Source organism: Phacochoerus africanus, chromosome 2 (genome assembly GCF_016906955.1).
Source record: "Phacochoerus africanus isolate WHEZ1 chromosome 2, ROS_Pafr_v1, whole genome shotgun sequence".
NCBI lineage: Eukaryota > Metazoa > Chordata > Mammalia > Artiodactyla > Suidae > Phacochoerus > Phacochoerus africanus.
In genome coordinates this window covers 262,696,220-262,720,863 of record NC_062545.1, presented here as the reverse complement: position 1 = coordinate 262,720,863, position 24,644 = coordinate 262,696,220, and the positions used below count along the sequence as shown (strand labels likewise).

The window sequence follows — 24,644 nt, the reverse complement described above, 5'->3', positions numbered from 1 at the left end:
GGGTTGGGGTGTTGCCTATTAGCCTCATTTTAGGGGTGAGAAAATTGCGCCCAGGCCACAAAAACCATTTGTCAGAAAACTTTAAGCTGAGGTTCGATCTGTCTGATCCTATCTCCCCGGGATTTAGGGTAAAGTGTGCATGTGGGTCTGTCTTCTCCACTCTGGAAGCTTATGCCTTCGGCTTCTGGTGGTCTCTAGAACCCCTGTCCTAGCAGGCACAGCGCCTGGCCCATAGAAAGTGCCTGGTGAGGGCGTAGGTCTTGGTTCGGAGAGGTCCTCAAAAAGGCCCTCGGCTTCCTCATCTCAGAAATGGGAATGGCAGGGCAGATCTATAGGGCCGAAAACAGGAGCTCTTGGGCAGCAGAGGGAATGCTGGGCTCTACATCGTCGCTGCTGCAGCCCTCGCGCATCTCAGGGGTTCCAGCTCCGTCTCCACCCGAGCCTAGGCGCGGCGCCGGCGCCCCATTGTTCAAGAGGGCGGGGAAGCTCCTGAGAGCGAACTCCCTGCCCCGGGTCTCGCTCGCCGCCCAATAGAGCAAGGCTAGCCTGCCCGGCGTCTGCCGCACGGGGCGCGTCCTTTGTCTGCTCCGTGGCGCCCGGTGCCCGAGGCCCGCGCCCCGTTCCTTGGGCAGACAAAGCCGCGGCTGCCGCGAGCCCGACCGGCTGGAGCGGCGCTGGTACCACCCTCCTCCCGTTTTAGCACCGCCCCTTCTCCTTGACGCTCTCTGATTGGCCTGCGGGGCTACAAAGAGGCCGGGAAGCAGGAGGGTCACGTGAGCCATCCTGGCCTCGCATTGGTCAGATAATGCTGCCAATCTTAGAGGGCGGGCTGTCCGCACACGGCCCGGTCGCTCCCTCCGCGCTGGGGCCCGCCCGCGGGGCCGGCCGCCTGTCAGAGGGAGGTGGCGATGGTGCGCCCGGTGGCAGTGGCGTCTGCGGCGGCTTCCCTGGTCCAAGTGCAGGGTGGAGAAGATGACTGACCGACCAACGGACTGAATGAATGAATGGCGGAGCCGAGCGCGCCATGAGGAGCCTGCCGAGCCTGGGCGGCCTCGCCCTGTTGTGCTGCGCCGCCGCCGCCGCCGCCTCGGCAACCTCGGCAGGGAATGTCACCGGTGGCGGCGGGGCCGCGGGGCAGGTGGACGCGTCGCCGGGCCCGGGGCTGGGGGTCGAGCCCAGTCATCCTTTCTCTAAGGCCACGGCTGCCACTGCCCAGACCCCAAGGATCGGACCCCAGCTCACTACAGTCCACCGACCTCTGGCTGCGTCCTCTTCAGCCCAGTCCCCGGAGACCACCCCTCCTCCGGCCACGGCCGGACCCACTCCGACCACCTTTCAGGCGCCGCTCGACACCTCGCTGACCCCTCCTCCTGCGGTGGAACGTACGCCAACCACCCCTCGGGCGACAACCAGACCCGCGCCGACCACCGTCTCGACGACCACTGGCCCGGCGCCGACCACCCCTATAGCGACCACGGTGTCGGCGCCCACCACTCCCCCGATCCGGACCTCCGTTCTTCCCCCAGGCAACAGCAGCAGCGTCCCGCCCACCCCACCTGCCACAGAGGCCCTCTCTCCGCCTCCCCCAGGTGAGTCCCAGCGCTTCCTCGCCCGCCCGGTGTTCCCCAGCGGTTGCCCATCCTTTCTCCAGCTCCTGGCTTCTAACGTTGGGCTCTTGGCTGGCATGGGTCATTTCTTGCCCCAGAGGTTCCCCAGATTTTGACTCCCAAGGGGAGGTCCAAGCTCCAGCTAGCCTATTCCCCAGCCCCCAAGGCTTTTGTCCCCCCTTGGGCTGTGCTTCCTCGAGAAGGGGGGTGGCCGCTGCGTGGAAGGCATCGCACCTCTTTCCAAGCAGGGCTTTCTGGCCTTTGTCAGACAGGCTGAATGGGCGCAAACTTTTGGGTTCGGTTCGCTCACCTTGCCTCTCCGCCCCGGTTATTTGGGGAAGTTTGAAAGCCAGCCCTCCTGCAACCAGTCGGTCAAAAACTGAGTATAAAGTATTCCTCCTAAAGCTCCAGTTTCCGTGTTCATTTCTCCTTGTTTATATAAATATCAGCTGTGCATGTGACAGGTGGAAAAGATATTGAGAGGATTTTGTTTACAAACAGTAATACAGACCACTTGAGGCCAAAAAAAAAAAAAAAGACATTGTAATCCATGTTTTCCTTGTTAATAAGTGGATTCAGTAGGACATTTGGGACAGGTGTGTATCTAGGTTGAGCACGTTTATAAATTAGGTTAAATCCCTTCCTTGCACCATTTTTTCCCTTCTTCGATTAGAAGGTCAGTATGTTTGGACAAATACACAATTTAAGTAGGGATGCCCATTCCCCCCCCCCCCCCCGCCCCCTTAAGCTAGAATGTTCAATTTTGCTGCTGCTGATCAAAGCCAATTTCTGAGTTCTCATAGTAGATAAAGCTCTTCTTCCTGCTGATTGAAGTCTTCAAGCAAAGTTAGAGACAACTTCTAATCTCTCCTCCTTGAGATATAAAGTGGACTTGGAACGAAATAAAACCTGCCTTGTCAAGATGTTAGACAAGAGTTTCTGAATTCCTCTGCTTTGAGGTGGAGTTTGACTTATCCAAACCATTTGTCTAGCTGTATTTATATTAATGAATCTCTGACCTAATTCTTAAGCTCAGTGATTTACTATGGAGTCAGGTATGGACTTTGGACTATAATTGAATTTGTAGAAAGTTCTCCCACATGATTATGAGTCTTAATACTGTCGAGTCTTGGATTGGAGGTTGGCATTGACATAAGTAGGAATGTGGATTATTCACCCATAAAGAGCCACATTTGTATTTCTTTCAGCTCCAAGGAGTGTACGAGTGAGCTGGATTTTGACTATAACCTTTTTTTTTTTGGCCTTCCTTTAGAGACCAACATATTACTGAGAGGCCTGAAGCATAGTGATTGAGAGTATGGAGTCCATTCAAAGGTTGAATCCTAGCTCTGCCCTTTATTAACTGTGTGATCTTGGGCAGGTCATTTAACCTTTCTTCATGTGAGAAGTGAAGGTAATAATAGTACTTGGCTCATAGGATTGCCGTGAAAATTAAATAAATTAATACATTTGTAGTGCTTACAACAACAGTTCCCAGTGCAGAGTAAGGACTGTGTGTGTGTTAGCTATCCTTATGACTAGGGTTTTTTGTTTGTTTGTTTTTTTGTGGGATAGAAAGCATTTGACAAAGCTAGTAGGGACTTGCGGTGATTTTTTATTTGTAAAATGTAATAGAAAAGGATGAATTAGATTTTCCGAAGTTTGAAGCACACAGTAGCATTTGTAGCAAGATGGCTTATTTTGAATGTTGAGTGTATGATTAATAAGCCTGTGTAATTGATGTTATTTTACTTTCATTATTTTTGTAATGTTAGTTTTAAATCACAAGGCCAGGGTTTACTTGCAAAAAAAATACAAAGAACCAGAAATCTACAAAGGAAAAAGGGAAAGTCACTCCTTTACTACCTCCTGGTTTCAGTCAGCCCCTAGGGGTTACCACTGTTAACAGTTTGATCTTTTCTCAGACATTTTTCTGCGCACATATGAACATAAACACAGGGAGTTTAAAAATAGTTTTTAAAAACTCAAAATTAAATAATTGTGTATAAGTTATATATATACACATATGTAGCAAGTTTTATAATTTCTTGTGTTGCTGTATTCACTTAACTGTGTATTATGGACTTTTTTTTTTTTTTTCTCATGTCAGTACCTAAGGTCTACCTTGTTCTTTTTAGCAGTTGCATTTTTCATTGTAAGTATATATCATAATTTATTTAGCCAATCCCTTGTTTATGAACTTCACTTTAAAAAGCACAGAGAAGAATGTGTTCTCAAGTCCATCATGTATATATTATATTCTCTAGTATTTTGGCTGGAGTTTTGTAGACTCCAAATCAATTTTAAGTGAAATAAAGCTGGATTACTGTTTGCCGTCTGAACTGTTCAAGGCTTTTAATAACATCTATGGACTGATCATAGCTATGTCTATGGTATGTGGTATACCTATTTCTTTGGGCAACAAAAGTTTTAGAGGGCTGTCCAGTTTTGGTAGCTCTCCTGTGTTTTCAGTTTCCCTTAGCTTGAATTCACTATGGATTGCCTGTGTCTAGTTCTCAGCAGCTGAACTGCCTTTGTGGGCCTACTGATGGGCAATTTTAGCTTTACAGTGATGTAATCTCATATGGCCTTTTCTATCTGAGCATGGGTTCTAGTCCACTTCAGACAGTAAACATGTCTCTTTTGACAGAATGAAAACTTATAACTGAATTTGAGAGCCCTAGTTAGGCTGGCAATGTTGGAGAGGCTGGCACTTGAGAAGATGGGTACAGGGTGTTTTATTTTAATGCTGCTGTAAGGACTGAATACCATTGATAATGTATTACCTATTTGGATGGGTTGTTTAGCTGCTCTTTGAATTAATAAGAATTTCTTTCATGGAGGTCTAGCTGAGAGCTCTTGCCTGCCCCTCAATTAGGGCCTTCTTTTGTTTACAGGGACACTGATCTGCAAACTGAAACTAATTGCCCAGCAAGCAAGCATTTTCCTCCCACAGACCTGGCAAAACATTTGACTGATTGGTTGTCTGGGTAGGACATTTTAAGAAGGGTGGAGGGAGAGGGCATGATACTAGAGGATTATAGTTATCAACAGTAAGAGACTGAAGGGTGACAAATGTTTGATTTTTTAAAATTATGGACCTTCAGGGCTAGGTAGGGCTTTAGAAGCCGCTACCTCCTAATGTGGCTCTACATTGTAAGAAATCCTTCTGTGGGCTTAGCCAACATATTTCTCCTTGTGGTTAACACCAACTGGTTCTGGTCCTGCCCTTTGGAGTCACGCAGAGCAAGGGTGCTCTCCCTGTTCAGTGACAGTGCTTCAGGGATCTATGGACAGTGATCATGTTCCCTCTGAGTCTGGACTAAATAACTTCAGCTCCCTCAACTGTTCTTTATGTAAAATGGTTTTAGATTCCCTTACTATCCTGCTTGCTCCTCTTCTGGACTTTTCCAGTTTTTCCGTGTCTCTCCAGGAGTGTAGAGCACAGAGCTGAACATAATCCAGATGTGCTCTAACCAGCTCGTGGTAGAGGCCAGTCACCCTGTTTTTTCTGCATGCTGTACTACTGTGGATGTAGTTAGTTCCTAATCACAGTGGCTTTTTTGGCAGCCACATTATGTTGTTGACTCATTGAGTCCATTAAGATAACTATGCCTTTTTTTTTTTCCCCCCCCCCGGCACGTACTAGATGAGTCTTTCTTCATTCTGGACTTGGAAACTCTTGTTATTTTCTAAAGTATAAACTGAGACATTTGCCAAGTGTGTAAGATTTATTGTGTTAGGTTCAAGCCATGATTTGGGATCCTGAGTCTGTCAGTGGTACCCCACCCAGTTTATTCACATTCACTCACAGGGTGTTCCTATAGACAAGTCTAAGGACAAGTTAGGGCAGGTTATTCTTACCTCATAGGGAAGAGTACATTTATGGATGATAAAACAGTTTGGAAGGGAGGAATGGTAGTTTAGAGTACTTCTCAAGGGTCTCTTCTAGCTCTAAAGTTCTGTGAGGATTTGGTACCCAAAATTCAGGGCACATGAATGCCTCCCAAAGAGCCTTAACCATTTATTTATAATCTATATTAAGAGAATAGGCATTTTTGAAATAAGCCCTAGAATTTAGAGTTTGAAAACTCTTGACTGCTATGGAATGTAAATAAAATATTATGAATGGATTTTATTTGAAAGCCAAGTTCTGGGAATGAAGAGCCCTCCTACCTGTACTCGGAAATTTTTTCTTCATCTTAAAATTCTGTACCACTAGGTTCAGGGTGTTTTTTGCTTATGGTTATTTAAGAAGGTAGCATTCATTTTAAGGAAATAAAAATTGCTCAGGCCTCAAAGATAATCTATGGCTATAAACTTTTATCCAAAACCCAGGGGGCTGGGCGTGTTTCAGAATTTAGGTTGTTTCAGATTTTAGGAAGTTAATAAATACACCCCAGTGCAGTCTGGGGCAGCATCCTGTAATAAAACACATGAAATTATTTGCAGCAAAATGCATATATTTTCACACTGAGTAGGCTTTGAAAAAGACTATAAATAGCCTTGCATTTGTTGATTTTTGGATCTTCTGGTATTTAGCATTCTGAGGGATTGTGGACCCTTATAATTGCTACACATATAGTACTTACTATGCTCTGGGTACTGTTCTAAGTGCCTTACATATATTACCTTACCTACTTCTCACAATAGACACAATCAAGTTAGGTACCGTTATTATCTTCATTTTATAGATAAGGAGACTGAGGCTCGAAGAAGCTCAGCCACGGTAGAGCCTAGATTTAAACCCAGTCTTTCTGGTTCCAGAATCCATATTATTAGCATTTAAAGAAATAGTACGAAGAAGAGAAGGAAACCATTTTGCTGAAAATATTGGGTCTTGGATACTAGTCTGAAAATTTTTCAGCTGTTCTTTGGCATTTACTCTCTTCACTCTTTATTCACTTCCTAGAGTTTTCTGTTTTAAAGTGTTTTACAGTTATGATTTTTAAGTAATAGTTCTAAATCTTCCTTTGCTTAGGTTCTGATGTGGTCTGTGATAGTGAAGTTTGTAGTCTTTTTTAGGGCTAGGCCCAGGGACTTCTCAAATTCACTATATCTTATTCCTGGCCCAAGTGCCTAGCTTTCTGCAGAAATTCCTTAGTCTGATTAGCTTCTGGAACAGCATAACTAAACTCCAGAACATTAGTTTCAAATCTTCTGAATTATGTCCCCAGGAAGCCTTCTGGCTAGTTGAAAATTTACATATTGAAATAGTCTGACTAGGTCTTTTTATCTTGATTTTTTTTTCAGTCCCCTAACATTAAAGTGAGCATTACTTTTCATCTCAGCATTTCTAAACATGTATATATTAACTTCCAGACATCTTGGCACCCTTATAAAAAGAATGGAAGAAAAGTATCATGGTACTGTTTTTACTGATGGGTAAATTATGGGTAGAGAGATTTCTGCTCTAGGGCATTTAATAGATCTGAAGAGAATAGAAATATAAGATCTTTTGGCTGAAAGACAGCGTTAGATGATTTTTTAGTTAAAATAGCTTTAATTCATGCTTTTAGCCTTAATCTTTATTTTTGTTTGCTTTCTTTAGATGTAATATAAACATCTTTAATACTGATGTTGAGGTTATGTTACAGGTACCTCTTCTATGGTCAGTCTCTTTTTTTTTTAAAGTATGTATTTTGGTTTATTGGTTTTTCACTAGAAGCACTACCCTAATTGCACTGGTAACTTTAAAGGGAGGTTTTTTTTTAAATTGTTATGAAAATGATGAGGAGTATGTCTGCATATGTGTGTGTTTGGATCACAGTAAAGTTTTACTGAATATAATTATCTTTTAAAATGTATCTGTCTAAGTACATCTGAGAAATGTGTGTCATTATAATCCCTCTAGTATTGCTACTGCCCCACAGATAAGTAACAATTATTGTCAGAAAAATCTTTCCCTATTACTTTTTTTCATTAAAATAAAATCTTCTGTTCTCCTTGGTCATTTTTTTTCACTTTAAACTCCTCTATATGTCCCTCTCACTCTTGTATCTTATTCTTAGCCCCATCCATTCTTTCATGTTCTTTAAGGAACCAAATTATCCTCTCTAGTTAACAATTTCCCACTTTGTCCTCCTTCAGTGCCTCCTCAAAGCCCAATTCTTCCAAGAAGTCTTTCCAGGGGAACAAAAGGTCCTTGAAGATGTCGTGGTAACAGGGTGCACAGGGTCAAACACTTTGCACTCAGAACAAAACCTTTCTCTGTGACTTTGACTTTTTTCCTATGGATTTGTTTTTCAAGTTTTCTTTGATTTAGGTTATTAAGCCCACTTGATAAGAAGATGTCATAATTTAAATAATATTCAGGACATAGTAATTCTTTCTTTTTGAAAAAAAGGAAGAAATGATCTTTTTTGTTCTCTGATCTTTATCATCCAGTTTTGATTTTTTTTTTCTTTCTCCTGAGGAACAATACAGAAAAAACTGTCATAACAGAAGTTACCTGCCTCCAAAAAAAAAAAAAATTTCAATACTTTGAATAAGTATCAAATTTCTTTTTCTATTTATGAATAATATGAGCTGCCTTGGGGGGAGTATGTGAAGTTGGGCTAAATAGCAATATAAAAAGTTTAATTTGGTTGAGAAACAAATGTTTGATCTTTTGAATGACAGAATTTCCTCTGTAGAAATCTAATTAAAGTTAATAGTCAACAGAATGGTTCTAGTAATTAACAAGTGTGTAGTGCTTTACAGTTTACAGGGTGATCTTAGGCTCTCCAAGACTTTGGCATACGTATTTTGTTGATTTCTGTGTATAATATGAGCCAGTAAAGCCTCAGATTCTGCCCTCTGTTGGTGAATATAGACCAAACCTTTATAGGTTTCTTGTGGGTTTCACATTAGATATTTTGTATTTCAAATGATTGTCTTTTAAGTTCATTTATTTATTTATTTTTATCTAAATAAATTGACTTTATTGTATTCTTTATTATTTTGTAACCTAATTTTCTCACAAACCCTATATTGTGGACATCTTACATGCTACTGCATTTTTCTTTTTCCTTTTTTTTCTTTTATGATTTTTACTTTTTCCATTATGGTTGATTTACCATGTTCTGTCAGTTTCTACTGTAGAGCAAAGTGATTCAGTCATACATATATGTATTCTTTTTCTCACATTATCCTCCATCATGTTCCATCAAAGTGACTAGACATAGTTCCCTGTGCTATACAGCAGAATCTCATTTTATCCACTCCAAATGCAATAGTTTGCATCTATTAACCCCAGACTCCCACTCCATCCCATCTCCCCCCCCCCCCCCCAACCACAAGTCTGTTCTCCAAGTCCATGAGTTTCTTTTCCGTGGAAAGGTTCATTTGTGCCATATATTAGATTCCAGATATCATATGATATTTGTCTTTCTCTTTCTGACTTCACTTAGTATGAGAGTCTCTAGTTCCCATTTTGTTGAATGTAAATCTTCGACTGGTTTAGGTGCCCATATTTACAGGGTGGAAAAATAGTATTTAGAGAAAAGGATTGCTTACTTTATATTTTCTTTTGTAGACACTATATGGGGCTGAATGTTATGGAAAGAGCGGAGTAATAATTGAAAGTAAATGGTGGTGGAGGTAGCAAGGTGAGCTACAGAACTTAACTGGGAGAGCTCATGTAAATTTCATTTCTTCATATGAAAATATTATTTACCTCTTTCCTAAGATAAACAGTGTAGGAATCTGTTTGGAATTATCTTATACTAGTTGTGTTGCCTCAATTCAAAGCGCAGCTAAGGGACTTGGTGCTTACTTCTCATTGCCAGTCTAATTTTAACAGTCTGGCAGGAAAGGTAAGTAATGTTACTTGAGCACGCATTATATATTATATGCCTGGTTACCTACCATGATTTTGTTTACTTACATCATGTTATTTTTTAGACATTGCAATAGTTAAGTATTATCTTTACTTTATGGATGGGAAATACTGAGATTCAGAAAGATCAAGTTACTTGCTCAGACCTGTCAGGCTTTATAAAGTCCATGAGGGCAGGGACTTCTGTTTGTTCTGTTCACAATTGTATCCCCAGTGTCCAGCCCAAAATAGATTCTCAATAAAAATTTAATGAGTGAATGAGTGAAGAAAAAGGAGTGGTTTGTAGCTGCAGTAGATGTGCAGTGTATTCTTGAGGAAAAAATGTGATCTCACAGCCTTTTTCTTAGTTTAGAAACAAACTTTTCTCCTTCTTTTCACTGTTATTCACAGGAATAGTATGAGAACCTCCTTAGGGCAAGTGGACTTCTTTGAGATCTAGCAAGTTATGTTAATTATTCATTTTTTTGTTACATAACTTTGTCTTCTATTTTTCTTAAAGGAAGAACAGCAATGCTCAAATGTAGAAAGAGTAGCTAAAGTTGAAAAAGCTGAACACATGGGACCTTAAGGTCTTTTTCAGTTCTTTTACTAGTTCTGTGGCCTTGCGCAAGTAATTTCATCTGTAAAATGAGAAAATTATACTAGAGTTGTTGTTGTTTTTAAGCTGTAGTATTTGGAGATCCAGGGTTCCTCAGATGTGTTTGGAAGTCAGAATAGGGACTGAGGAGGCCAAGTGGGTCTACTTCTGGACCTTCCACCCCCAACCCTCACTTCACTTTTAACCCCCGGCATCACCACCCACACTTTAATCAGCTCCATTCTCATCTGGTTTATATATTGAGTTTGTTCTTTCAGTAGAGACTTTTTTTTCTGGCCATGCCTATGGAATGTCCAAGCTCCTACGCAGGGATCAAACCCAAGCCACAGCAGTGACAACACCAAATCCTTAACTGCGAGGCCACTAGGGAACTTCCAATAGGAATTTTGCAAAAGGAATTTTTCTTTTTTAAAATAAATTAGTTATATATATATTTATTTTTTCTGTTATAGCTGGCAATAGAAATTTTTCTACTCTAAAATTATATAGTAAAGAAATTATGGTAATCTCTGAACTATTATGCAGCTATTAAAATGTCTACAGTATGTTTAATAGCAGTATACATAGGAGGAGAGAAATATACCAAAATGTTAAGTGGCTAAAGCTAAGTAATGGGATTTATGGGTCATTTAAATTTCCTTGTGTTTTGGGGGGATTTTTCAAGTTTTTTTCAATGAATGTATCCAATTTTAATTGTATAGTCATAAAAATAAATGAATAAAGTGAAAAATGAATAAAACATTATGATAAGCTTGGTAAGCCTTCACTTAGATGGCTTCACTTATTACCTGGGCCCACTTACCTATAATTTCTGCGATTGACTCACCAGTTTTGATCTACATCAAAGATATTTGCTTAGTCTCTGCGAGTTGTGGTTCTGAAGAAAGGAAATTGCTGAAGACAAACCCAAGAAAGGAAACTGTTCCTGACACCTGACAAATCTTAAACACAGGGTAGGGATGACACATCTGAGATTTGGTACCTTTAGGGAACGTTTAACTAAGATCTTAGCAGAGGCTGAAAACAGCTGATTTTTTTATCCACTTCATTCTGTATAGGGAGTTTAAACAATGAATGTAAAAATTAAAGTAGCTTATTGAAATAGATCTTGTTTACATTGTGTAAAATTTGAATTCATGTATTTGTTCACAGCCTTTACCAGTAGAGGATCTTTGGCTACTTCTTCCTTTAAAGATACAGAGCTCCCAAAAGTTTGGTTTCAGTCTGTCCATATGTTTTACAATTAGATCAGCTGGGATTGCTTTTATACTGGTAATACAACAGCTGTTCTATATGATATCCTTGCCAGGGAGACAGCTAAGCTCTGAGGAAAGGGGAAATTTATTCAGTTGGAAAAAGGAATGTATTCTGCCCAGTCACAGGGAAAATAATGAGGAGTAGGAATGTTTTCAACCTGACTGGAGAACGTTAAATAACCTTTATTTAGTGACTTGTAGACTCTTTGTAGAGAACTGATTTTGGAAACTTTTGCTTCAGTCTTTCATGCTTCCTAGAAACTGGCGTATAACCAGGGATCTTATTAGATATTTATTATTTATTTTAAAAAATTTAGTGTTTTTACTTGATGTATGTGAGCAAAAAGAAGACATTAGGAGCAGTATTGATATTAGGAGTTAATTGTAAGGAGAATATCATATTCTTTGTTTTCTTTTCATTTTGGAAATGGCCTGATGGGGTGAAATTCCTTTAAATGTATTCTAGGGAAAGTTGTCTTAAGGAAATTGCATGGGCTGAGTAGCTTTTAAGTTCTCTTCACTTCTGTTGTTTATGAGGATGTGATGGCACTTTGGGAAAGGTTAATGGTAATAATGAGGGAAAAGATGGAATGCTTGGTATTCCAACAAATTTATCCTGTTTTATCCCTGCATTGATGCTTGATTGGAGGAAGGCATTGGCTTTTTCTGCTGTAGATTTCTCATTTGAGTTCATATTCCTTATAATTCTATAGTGTGTTTGATTTATCTGTTCTATATGAAGTGCTTTAACAATATAGCACCTCCCATCCCCTGATGTTGTGTGGGTTAATGAATAGTTATAAAGTGTACCAAAAACATAGAGTAAACTAGCTGTTGGGTATTATTATACTGAATTGTTGGTGTATTGCCTGCAAACCTATCCTGTTCAACTGGTTTTAGTTTTTAAGTTAGTTTGTGCTTCAACTTGTCCACAAAGGCAGGGTTGAATGGTCCAGTTAATCAGTGGAATAGCAGTCAGAATAAATAAATTCCAGTCTTTCTTTTTACTCACTTTGTGAGTTCCTGAGCACATTTTTTTAAAATGGCTCTGTGACTTAATTTTTCTAAATATAAAATGAAGCCTTTACATGTACAGACACAGGTGCAAGTCACACAATCTCCCTGGGCTTCTATACGATTGTCTGTAACATGAGTATAATGGTACCGACCTAATAGGGTTCTTGGGTGTTGACCTAGAATTCAAACTCAGCTCTGTCTGACTTAAAAGCCTGTGTTCTTTTTTTCTTCTGACTAAACTGTGCTTCATTGCCAGAGCAGATGGGAGTAGCAGAAAATGAAATAAAGCATTCAGTGGTTACTGAGCACATTTTGGGTTCCATTTTTGTCGCCTTCCCTAGCCTCCCCCAGCCTTCCCCAGCAAGGCCCTACATTGTCCTTCTCAGTGCTTGTTCTGAATTACACAGTGACTCAGGGTTGATTTCAGTAACTGCTATGAAAATCAAAATTAGATCAAAACGTGTTTCTCAGAGGTAGATATGGGTGTGGAGTGGAGGTGGGGAGAGGAGATGTTGGTAGAAATTAGATGTGAGTAAGCAGGTAGACTAAATGTAAATGTAAAGCAGAATTGAACAGTAACTGTGAGATTGTCTACTCAGTGCTAGAAGGATTGGGGCTAACAATGTAATGCTTATTAGGGTTTGGCAAGACATACCACACACTGCAAAATGATAGTATCGATTGTTCTTGTCTTAACAATAAAACCTTTCATCTTTAACTTAATATGAACTCTAGATCAAGATGCTGATGCAAAACAATATGTTGTAAAAAATTAGCAAGTGATATTTGAGTATATAGAAGTCATAGAAGAATCTCAGACTTGCAAATGTGGTTCATACTTCTGCCAGTCACCATGGATGCATTCCCCTTCCCCATTTTATAAACTCCCCTCCTCACCTAAGGGGTAGTTGTCTCTCAGGTAGACAAGGAGAAGCTATTATTTCAAATATAGAACTAACCCCCTCTGATCCAGTTGCAAACATACTGACAGGTGATATACACAGTGTTGGAGGATTTGATTTAGAATTAAATAGCTTTGGTTTATATGTATATTATTGCATCCTGCAAGTGCGCAAGTGTCCTGGAACTATATAACTGTAGCTGTAGAGAATACAAATACACTGCAAAACCTGGTCATAGCATTCTCCTAGTTAATAATTTAAGATGATATTTATACTTCAATGTAATTCTCCTACATATTCACCAAAGTGATCCCAGCCCATATGCTCAAGTTTCTTAATATGACTTAAGACATCTCTGTAATCTGTCCCTGGCCTAATTTCTTACCACCTCTCTCCTTGTGCTTTAAATTCCAATAGAATCAAATTGCTTGTATTTTTCCCCAAATGCCATGGTTATTATTACCATCATTATTACTAATAAAACAATCATCTGTGGAGGTCTTACTCTGTGTCAAATACTAAGAGCTTTAAATGAATTATTATGATCTTGTTTAATTCTCAAAAGAACCTATAATAAATAAGTATTTTTTATCTCTACTAAGGAGGAATTGAGGCTTCGAGAGTTTAAATACATTGTTCAAGGTCTCATAGCTAGTGAAATGTAGAACCTTGTTTCAGATGTAGATCTGTCTATCTTCAGAGCCTCCTCTCTGAATCTCTGAGCTAACTGGCCTCTTGTTACTTTGCTTCTGCTGTCCCCTCTGCCTGAGATGCACTTCTCTTCAGTTTTAATATAAATAAGCCTTAAAACAGAAACAAATGCTTGTTGATTTAATCAGAATTGGGCTTTATTAAAAGGTTATTAAAGAGTTCATAGAATCTCCAGGGGAACCAAATTCAGGACATGGAGCTAAGCTAATGTCCAGTTTTACACACAGAGAAATCCACTGAATATAGCACCACAATCACCACCAAGCATTAGATGCACTAGTTTTGCAGTGTCAACCCTGCTAACACTGGGTACTGGGTGGACTAGTAAGTACTATTGCCACTTGTCATGCAGCCATCTCCCCCTCTGCTACCAGAGAATGGGCCCCCCGCTCATCCCTTTGAACCATTAGTTTCTAATTCCAGGCCACGTGAGGGTGCATGTGATTGTTGGGGCCTCCATTACTTGCTCATGCCCTGGATGTCAGGGAGGCGGGGAAAACAATAATCTGGCATTATGAAACTTTGTGGTAGAAGAGCAAGCCTTAAAAGATGGAAATTTCTTCAGATAGGAAGGAATTAGTAGGAATTATGCTATGATACTAGGGCTGCCAAAAAGAATGACAGATGTCTGCCATATCCCTTTCTTTTACCTGACAAATTTATTTGTCCTTGAGAAACAGCATCTATGCAGCCTCTTATTCTACTTTACCGTATATATTATAATATTACTGTACATACTTTTTGATTACTTGCTTTTGAAGGATTCTTGTTTTAAGTATTACTTATGTAACTGACTCCTCTATACCTTATTCTCTGGTAGCTCACAGGCTATGGCTTACTGATGTTTGTGCTCTCATATCTACCTAGGATAATATTTGGCATTCAGCACATAGTAAGTACTCCATAAATAGTTGAACTGAATTGGATCTTCTCTGCCCACCACCACTAGAATGTAAGTTCCATAAGGGCAGGAATATTTGTCTTTGTCTCTCTCTCTCTCTTTTTAAACCATAACCTCCCCAGCACTTAGATTAATTCCTAACATATGCTAGGACCTCAGTAAATATTTATAGAACAAATGAATGCTCCTAAATAGTAAATTATTTATTTCTAGGAATGACACTGTCAGAAAAATCTTTGAATGTGAATGGCAGATTCAAAGCATTATATCATAATTTCCAACTAGACCACATACAATATGAGGCAAGAAACTGCCTTGTTCATCTCTGGTTACCTCTTCCTCCTATCTAGAAACATAATTGGAAAAGGTCAATTTGGAATTCTTTCCCAGAGCTACCACCATAGTCGCTAGCCACAAAAATGGCCTAAAGTAAAATACCTGCTTGACATGAAATCTTTTTCATATCTTTTTGTATAACCAACTATATCCTGATAGATGCAATCTATTCTGGGAAGAAAAGCTTGTTGGGCAAACTGTCTCTGTCTTGTTTAAAAAAGTGTAATAGGAGTTCCCGTCGTGGCGCAGTGGTTAACGAATCCGACTAGGAACCATGAGGTTGCGGGTTCGGTCCCTGCCCTTGCTCAGTGGGTTAACGATCCGGCGTTGCCGTGAGCTGTGGTGTAGGTTGCAGACGTGGCTCGGATCCCAGGTTGCTGTGGCTCTGGCGTAGGCCGGTGGCTGCAGCTCCAATTCGACCCCTAGCCTGGGAACCTCCATATGCCACGGGAGCGGCCCAAGAAACAAGAAATAGCAACAACAACAACAACAACAAAAAAGTATAATAACCTAGGGAAGTGGCATTTCATTTTGAAGAAATGAGGAAATGAAGGCCCATAGTTGTGAAATGATTTATACAAGGGTAGTGGAGTAGCAGAGATGTACTGTTGACTGTTGTTCTGTAGCTTTTAGAGGTTAGCTTTTTGGAATGACACAAATATGTCAAGCTAAGGGAGAACTTTTGTTCAACCTAACTGAAGAATTATTATTATTCGTGGTAACTATCAGTTCTGGAGCCAGGTTTAAATGATTTCTCTACTGCTTACTTACTATGTGATCTTGGGCTGTGCCTCACTCAATTTCCTCATCTGTAAAATGGACATAATAATAGCATCTACCTCACAGGGTTGTTATAAGGATTAAATGATAACATATGTGGAGTACTTAGACTGCCTGGCGTAGGCAGCTAAATGTTAGCTGTTTTTTAATTCTTATATTTTGAATACCTATTTACTTACTGGAGTAGTACTTACTATCTTTTTAACCACTAATCCTTTCAATTCTGAATTAATGGTATCATCTCATTTTACAAGGAAGCTGAGTCTGAGATGAAGTTGTTTGCTCAATAGTCACATAGCTTGGAAATACTAGCTAGCTAGAATTCAAAACCAGATCTCTCTCTCTCTCTTTTGTTTTTTGTTTGTTTGTTTGTTGTAGTTTTTGTTTTTTGTTTTTTTGGCCTGGACCTGCAGCATGTAGAAGTTCCTGCGCCAGGGACTGAATCCCTGCTGCAGTTGCAGCCTGGGCCACAGCTGCGCCAATGCCAGATCCTTAACCTCCTGCATAAAGGAACTTCCTGGATCTCTGTCTTTTTTTGAAGCTCTCTCTCCATCATGTAAAAATAATATGCTAAAAGTAGATCAAGGTTAATGTGCTGTTATCTTTTTAACCCCTGTTAGTTTTAATACATGTTTTCTCCCTGCCACCTTCACTGTCTTTCCTGATTTGTAGTCATTGTTTTTCTATCCATACCATAGATCTTTTTACCACTCTCTTTGGTGTTCCTTTTGATTATTTTCATAGAGAAAGCATATATATATTTCATTTGATCATTTGAAAGATCAAAGCATATCATCACATACTACTACTTCATTTTCATTTCACTTTCATTTTTTTTGTTAGCTTAATTGATCTGTACAGTGGATTGTTTCCAGAAAGTAGACTTAGATATCTGTTATGTCAGGTGAGTAATGTTATATATTAACCAGGATGCCATTTAGGGTAAATAGCATACACCCAACTAAGGGTCATTTCAGCTGTTGTACAAGATTAGAGACAAGATTGTCAGAAATAGAGACAATAACAAATAATGATATTGAGTTGCTACAAAAGCTTTGCAACCTAATAAACTACTTCTCTGTGCATTAATCATCACTTGTGCATTAAATTTCTATTGAGAAATTTGAAATGGACCTCAGATATTTGTTGTAAAAAAAAGTTTACTTAAATTTACTGCTTTGGAAATTCTTTTTGTTTATTTATTTGTCTTTTTAGGGCTGCACCTGTGGCACATGGAGGTTCCCAGGCTAGGGGTCGAATCAGAGCTGTAGCTGCTGGCCTCTGCCACAGCCACAGTGATGCCAGATCCAAGCCATGTCTGTGACCTACACCACAGCTCATGGCAATGCCGGATCCATAACCCACTGAGCAAAGCCAGGGATTGAACCTGCGTCCTCATGGATACTAGTCAGATTTATTTCCACTGAGCCACGAAGGGGACTCCATGTTTTGGGGAATTTTTTTTCTTTGTGTATGATCTTGTTAACAATAGTTTATCAGTTTATCACAAAGTAAGCATTTCTCTTTGCTGTATTTCTTTTAGTTGATACTCTTGTATAATAGATCACTAGTTGGGAAATATACACACTTCAAATTAAGTAGTCTTCAGGGAATAAAGCCACAAGTGCCACAAGTTATTACTTTGTATTTCTTTATTGCTTAACCAATCTGCAGTAGTATCTTCCTCTCCCTTTTCTTTCGGTATTGCTTAACCAATCTGCAGTAGTATCTTCCTCTCCCTTTTCTTTCGGTGTTATTGTTGTTACTGTTAATCAGACAAGATTTCAGATCTTTTTCATCTGGGGTTTTTTTTTTCTTTCTGTTTTTGGTTTCACCCTGCTAAAAATGGACTTTAGCTGTGTTTCACTAGAGAGTTCAGCTCAAGACTTTGCATTCACTTTTATTTAAGTAATAGGGAAAACAGTATACTTTTGTCAATAAGTTTACATTGGGCTTTCTATGTTAACTAAATAGGTTCTTTTATTCATTTATCAGATTGTTGTTAACCACCTGCTATGCACCTAGTGCTGGGCTAGAGAGATGCTTAAGAGCCAAGTGAGGTGTGGTTTCTGTCCTTGAGAGCACAGTGGAGGATATAGAAAATCAGACTATAGATCAATAAGGTCCCCCATAGTGGTATGCACATGCTACAGGAGCAAAGAGGGGACTCCTCACCTAGACTTTTGGAGTGGGGTAAAAGGTGATGTCCCTGCTGGGGGAAGTTTTCTCTGAGCTGAGTCTTGAGAATGACTGGGAATTCACCAGGTGAAGGAGGGGTAGGAGACTATAGGAAAAGGGAACCACATGTGAAAAAGTCCGAAGGCGAGAAAGCATGTTCACAGCCTGCCCAGGAAACTGAAGTCCTGGGTGCATAAGTGAGGAGAGGAGAGCATATGTGAGGGTGGAAAAGGGAATGATGAGGTTTCAGGCTGGGACAGTAGGCACTTGTCAAATCATGAAGAGCTTTATATGTCATGCTCAGAAATTTATTCTAAAAGCATGAATAACTAGAAGCCCCTAAGTGGCACGGTAAGGTTTGAGTTTTAGATCAGTCTGGAAACTGCAGGGTACTCCTAAAAGTGATCCCCAGCAAAGATAATTAGAGGCCACTGACAGTCTCTCCCAGCATTAATTTTGGATTAGAGGGTTTAAATCCTAAGATAATGTAATAATAAGGAGGAGGACATGAATTACTTTTCTGTCCTCTCTTATTAAGCAAACATGTGAAACCTATTTTGCTTGTTGGTATAACAGACAGATGACTAAAATTAGAGACTCAACAAATAAAGCCAGCAGTTGGTGCTGGCCCTCTTAGTGAATCTGGTGTTAGATTGAACAAACCCAAGTACTTCCTGTGTGCCAGGAACTGTGGAGCTGAGGATAGAATGGTGATTTGGTGTTCACAGTCTGGCAGAGGGATAGACTTGTATGCAAATGCTTTTGGATACTTATGTATTAGATTCCTTACATTTTTACTTTCTGTTATTATCTCAGACTGTCAAAGTATGGATGAGGAAATCTAGGATAAGAGAGTTTTTTTTCCCCCAGCTTTATTAAGATTTAATTAACGTATAACATGGTGTAAATTTAAGGTGCAGAATGTGATGATTTGATGCACATTTATATTGCAAAATGTTTACCACGATAACATTAGTTAACATATCCTTCACTTCACATAAAAATACCGTTTTGTTTTTGTCATGGTGAGGCTATCAAAGTTCTACTAAGAGAGGTATTTGTGTAATAATGAATAATAAATAGCTATAATTCAATATCCCACCTACCTAACTTCATTTTTACCCTTTTTCCCCTCTGGCAAGGCAGTGCATATATATTTTCAAGCCTAGAGTAGTTTTCTATCCTTATTTTCTTAATTCTTTCCAACACTACCCAAACTAGCTGAGCCTCGAAGGATCTAATCATTGGTGGTTAAAAGTGGAGATTCTGTTGTTGGAATTCAGGTCCCAATTCCATCACTTACCCTTTCTCTCAGCCCACTTCATAGAGTTGTGAGTACTGTTATGAGATAATGTTGCTAAAGCACTTAAAACTGTGGAAGCAAAAGGACAGAATTCCCTGAATGTTAATTATTAAAATCATCTTTGGAATAGCAACTAATCTTTTTCCCAACATTCAGGAAATTTCATTAAAATGCATTTAAATCAATCTACCTTATTCAAATTAATCTTGGTGAAGAGCTTTTGCCTAGCATGTGTATCTGAAATCTGACCTCTTGCTTAGGGGATCAAGCAAACACCTAAGAAAATATGCCTGTGTAAGTAGCATAAAGACACTCTAAACTTTTTTTTTTGGGGGGGGGGGCTCTGCGCATAGCATATGGAAGTTCTGGACTGGGGAGCAAACCCATGCCACAGCAGTGACCTGAGCTGTTGCAGTGACGCCTTATCCTTAGCCCTCTGTGCCAGAAGGGAGATCCTAAACTTTTTGGATGAAAAAATTTGAAAATAAAAGTGTTGATGGAATAGTATAAAGACCTCTCCCATGCTTATCACCTACCTGGAACACCATCCAGATCAGTCCTTCTTCATCCATACACCCATCCACTCACCCCTCTCCTATTTTATTTGGAAATAAATCATAGACATCATGTCATTTTGTCTATGACTGTTTCAGAATGTTTTTTTTCCTAAAATGTGAGGCTTCTATTTTTCTTAAACAGCCACAGTACTGTTATTATACCTAAACAAAAAGTGAGCACTTTCTTTTTTCTTTTTTGGCTTCTCTGAGGCATTTGGAGTTCCTGAGCCAGGGATCAGATCAGAGCCATAGCTGAGACCTAAGTGGCAGCAGCAGCTATGCTGGATCCTAAACCCACTGTGCTGGGCTGGGGATCAAACCTGCATCCCAGTGCTCCCAAGATGCCACTGATCCTGTTGCGCCACAGCAGGAACTCCAACAATTTCTTAATATCACCAAAATGCTTTCTTCATGACTGGGGGCGGGGGGAGTCTTTCAGTTTTTTAAAGTTTAATCTAGAGACCTGATTGATCACTTTGGGGGAGTGGTAATGAAAATTGGTAGTTTTCCGTTGTCATTTCTGGCATCACTAAATATCTCATATAGCCCAACTAAGGATGAGAACTAGCCATAAAAGGACTCTGAATTGTTTGGGTAGAATTGGGTACAGATTATTATCTAGTCTTTATGAGTGAGTAAACCAATGCAAAGACATGGTTTGTCAATGGTCATCTAACCTGCAAACAACTTCTGCTGAAATTTGTCATTTGAACCATGCTTACTCCATAAATATTTATTGAGTTCAAGAAACTTACTACTTATGTTTCTTTTTGAATGTCTGTGGACTACATTACTTTTATAACAAGGACATTCTTTCCCTTTATCACCTTATTTCTTTTATCTTTTGTTGTCTTAGAAGTTTAAAGTACTTTTCCCCCTCTGTCCTATTCTAATTTTTAGCTGGCTGAGTGACTTTAGGGCTAATACAGGGGGACGTTTTGGTCTCCAGCAGAGGGTCAGTGGCAACTATGAAAACAACTCAAGCAAATGGTCTATTGATAGTAGGACATTTCATTATAAAAAGTTCTTTTCAAATTCCAGGATATTGGTTGCTTGGTCACTGAAGAGTCTGTGCTACCATTCACTAGCACCCTGGGTGTCTGAGCAGACCTGGCTAGGAATGTACTGCTCATTTTGAATGAGAAAAAAGGATAGAGAAGCTGCCTCAAACATTTCATCATCCAAGTCAAACACTTTACATCTGCTATATAGGTGACACAAACATTAATCTTTTAGGGTATTCCCTAACATACAAATAACCTTCATTCTGAGTGGTGCCAACTTTGAATTCAGCCACATATCTTTTAATATACACTTATAGAATGACTTGTGCAGGGCACTGATGAAAGCTCATTGCTTCCGTGGTCTCTGTGGGTGGGTAAAATTGTTTTATTGTGTCAGGTCTGGTGTTGTCAACAAAGTACCCCAGTGTACCAACCTTTTTTTCCCCCATTCTTTAACTTTTAAGCCTTTGGAACTCGTAATTTTACCAAAGTTTTATATATTGTCCACTCACCAATGAGCAGAAATGATAGTGCTGATGAAATATGTCTTGATATCGGTTCATTTATATATCTGGAATGTTTATTCCCCTGGGCTTTCCAGCTGAGGGAGCCCAGCATGAACTCCTACTCTGGAAAATATCTGAGTGGGCAGACTTGTTTGCCACATTGCCCTCATTGTCTGTCTTTGTTTATTCAGCTGAAAAGCTGTACTTGTCTCTTATACAGTCAGGCATGAATCTCAAGGTCTCAGAAGCCATTAAAATGGGTGGAAAATTGTTTGTGGAAGGGAAAGGATGAAAATTGTTATCAGATATTGACATGATGTTCAGTGAAGGTGCTCTCTTAGGGAAGAGCGTAATGACTTTAAGGTTATTATAAAGCATGATTCATAACATTTTTATAGCCCTATTTTATTAGGGTCTTTGATTTAATGCAATTTTCCTACCTTCTTGGTAAGAGACATTTATAATTCATTGGCAGATATTTGTTTTTCACAACAATAGACAATTAGGATTTTAGCACATGAGCATACCATCCGGCCCAGGTAATGATAAATTTCCAGTGATTGTAATAGCAGGCACATGCTCTTGGCATTTATTTTTCTGGCTATCTTTATCGCTCAACTGGATTATTTTAGGAGGCTGCTAAAAAGCCTCTTTGCTTTCATTCTTTCCCAGTCCATTCTTTACCTGCAGTCAGAGTTATATTTCTAAAATGAAGATAAAGAATTCCCATCATGGTGCAGCAGAAACAAATCCGACTAGTAACCATGAGGTTGAGGGTTCGATCCCTGGCATCACTCAGTGGGTTAAGGATCTGGCGTTGCTATGAGCTGTGGTGTAGTGAGCTGTAGTGTAGGTCACAGACGAAGCTCGGATCCCGAGTGGCTGTGGCTGTGGTGTAGGCCGGCAGCTGCAGCTCCAATTCAACCCTTAGCCTGGGAACCTCCATGTGCTGCAAGTGCAGCCCTAAAAAGCCAAAATAAAATAAAATAAAGATCATGTTATGGTCTTTTTATAAAATTCTTCCATGGCTACCCCATTACCTCTAAGAAAGCCCTTAACCTGTCACCACTCCTGCTTCCTATGTCAGTGCTACAGTGAACTTTTCTCAGTTCTCTGTGCCCTGTTTTATTTCCAGGTCATTGCACATGCTACCCATTGGCATTTGGGATATTCTTCCTCTCTACTCTTAGCATGGCTAAACCTCCTCATCCTTTGTGTCCCAGTCTAGATTTCTTCCTCTGAAAAGTCTTAATTAGGTGTTTCTCCCTGTGGGAACACAGACCATGTTTTCCCATAACATCATGGCATGTTTTCATTTTAGTACTTATCACACTATGTTGCTACTTTGTTTTTCTCTCTTCTTTAAGACCTTAAGCTGTATAAGGGCAAAGAACCATGTCTTTTTTCCACATTGTTGTGTCTTCGGCATGGTGGATTTATACTACTCATTTCTGGTACAAAACTAATTTGTTGAACAATTGAATTAATAATCATATGCTTTGCTAAGAATCTCTCCTCTATTAACAGTAGAGAAAAATTCTCTGTTTTCATGTTCTTGATATTTTTCCTCTCATCTTCTAGTCATATTCATTTATTCATTTATTTATTGAATTATTCAACAAAACATTGTTTAGAACCTTTTAAATCTCCATGCCTTGCCCAGAAGCATATGGAAAGTACATGTATAAGGAAAAGCCCTCACATGTGTACCATATGTGTGCTTCCATTGTCCCTTCTATCTAAAATTGCACTCCTCAAAGAGGAGTTCCCTGGTGGCCTAGTGGTTAAGGATCCAGCATTGTCACGGCTGTGGCATGGATTTAGTCCCTGGCCTGGGCACTTCTGCATGCTGCAGGCCAGGCCAAAAAAAAAGTAAATGTAAAATTGCACTCTTCAACATGCGTGCGCGCGCGCACACACGCACACACACAGTCCTCCCTCCCTGCCACAACCACCATGTTTTGCTTCCCTGTATTGCTTTCCTTCCTTACTACTGAAGTATTGTTTAAAATACTAGATAGTTAACTTTAAGTTACTTATTGTATGTCTCCCCCTGCTAAGAAGTGAGGGCCATGAAGGCCTGAGTTTGGGTTTGTTTTATTTACTACTGCATCCCCAGCATCTAAAACAATGTGTGCTTCTAGTATTATGCTATTTGTTTCCTGTCTTCCATTTTGGGGACTTTACATTTAGCCATATTTTGAGGCCATAACCTTGGCTACCCTAGGCAAAGCTTCTGTTTATCCATTTTATTGCCTCGGGTAACCATTACTCAACTTAAATCTGACTTCTACCTCTCCTAACCTGGAATCTGGAGCCTGAAGAGCCCCATATGTATGTGCTACGGAGGAGCGCGTTTGCATTCAGAGATACGTCAGATGTGAAACCTGTCCTTCTAGAACTTAAATAGGACAAGTGGGTAAATAACTACAGGACAAAGCTGAGTAGGATATTCACTAATCAGGAATATTAATCATTGGGGAGAAATGTATGTCTCATAAAGAATTATCAAATATATCGAGCTCCCAGAAAAGTATAGAAGTAATGTGGTAAGCATCCCCTGTGTACCTGCCCCTCAGCTTTATAATATCTCAGCTGCCTCCCACATTTGCTTTGGTTTTTTTGTTTTGAAATAAAATAATAGATATGACTAAAGCCTCTAGTTCCTCTTTGTTTTTGTTTTTTTCCTTGCTTTTTAGGACCACACCTGAGGCATGTGGAGGTTCCCAGGCTAGAGGTTGAATCGGAGCTATAGCTGCCAGCCTGTGCCACAGCCACACCAACGCTGGATCCTTAACCCTCTGAGCGAGGATTGAACCCGAAACCTCATGCTTTCTAGTTGGATTCGTTTCCACTGCACCACGATGGGAACTCCTCTAGTTTGTCTTTTATCCCGTTTTCTTCTTTCCTTCCTAGATGTAACCAGTATCCTGAATTTGGTCTTGTACATTTAAAAATATTCACACACACACACACACACACAATATAGTGATGTTTTAATGTTTTAAACTTTACCTAATGGCAATGCTTTTTTCACTCAACATTTTTTTTTCTTTGAGATTTATCTTTGCTGGTTCATGTAACTCTAGATTGTCTAAGTTGCTTTGTAGTTTCCCACTATATGATTGTCTCACAGTGTATCCATTTTCTTATTGATAACCATTTCAAG

General features: G+C 39.8%; 1 protein-coding gene across 1 annotated transcript in view; it reads left to right on the top strand.

The window, feature by feature from the left end:
• Positions 1–839: 839 nt before the first annotated feature.
• MEGF9 (multiple EGF like domains 9) overlaps positions 840–24,644 on the top strand; it is a 98,597-nt gene continuing 74,792 nt past the window's right edge. The window contains exon 1 of the mRNA XM_047768276.1: positions 840–1,589. Within this exon, the coding sequence (XP_047624232.1) occupies positions 1,001–1,589 (589 nt within the window). The 5' untranslated portion in view covers positions 840–1,000. The remainder of the gene's footprint in view (positions 1,590–24,644) is intronic.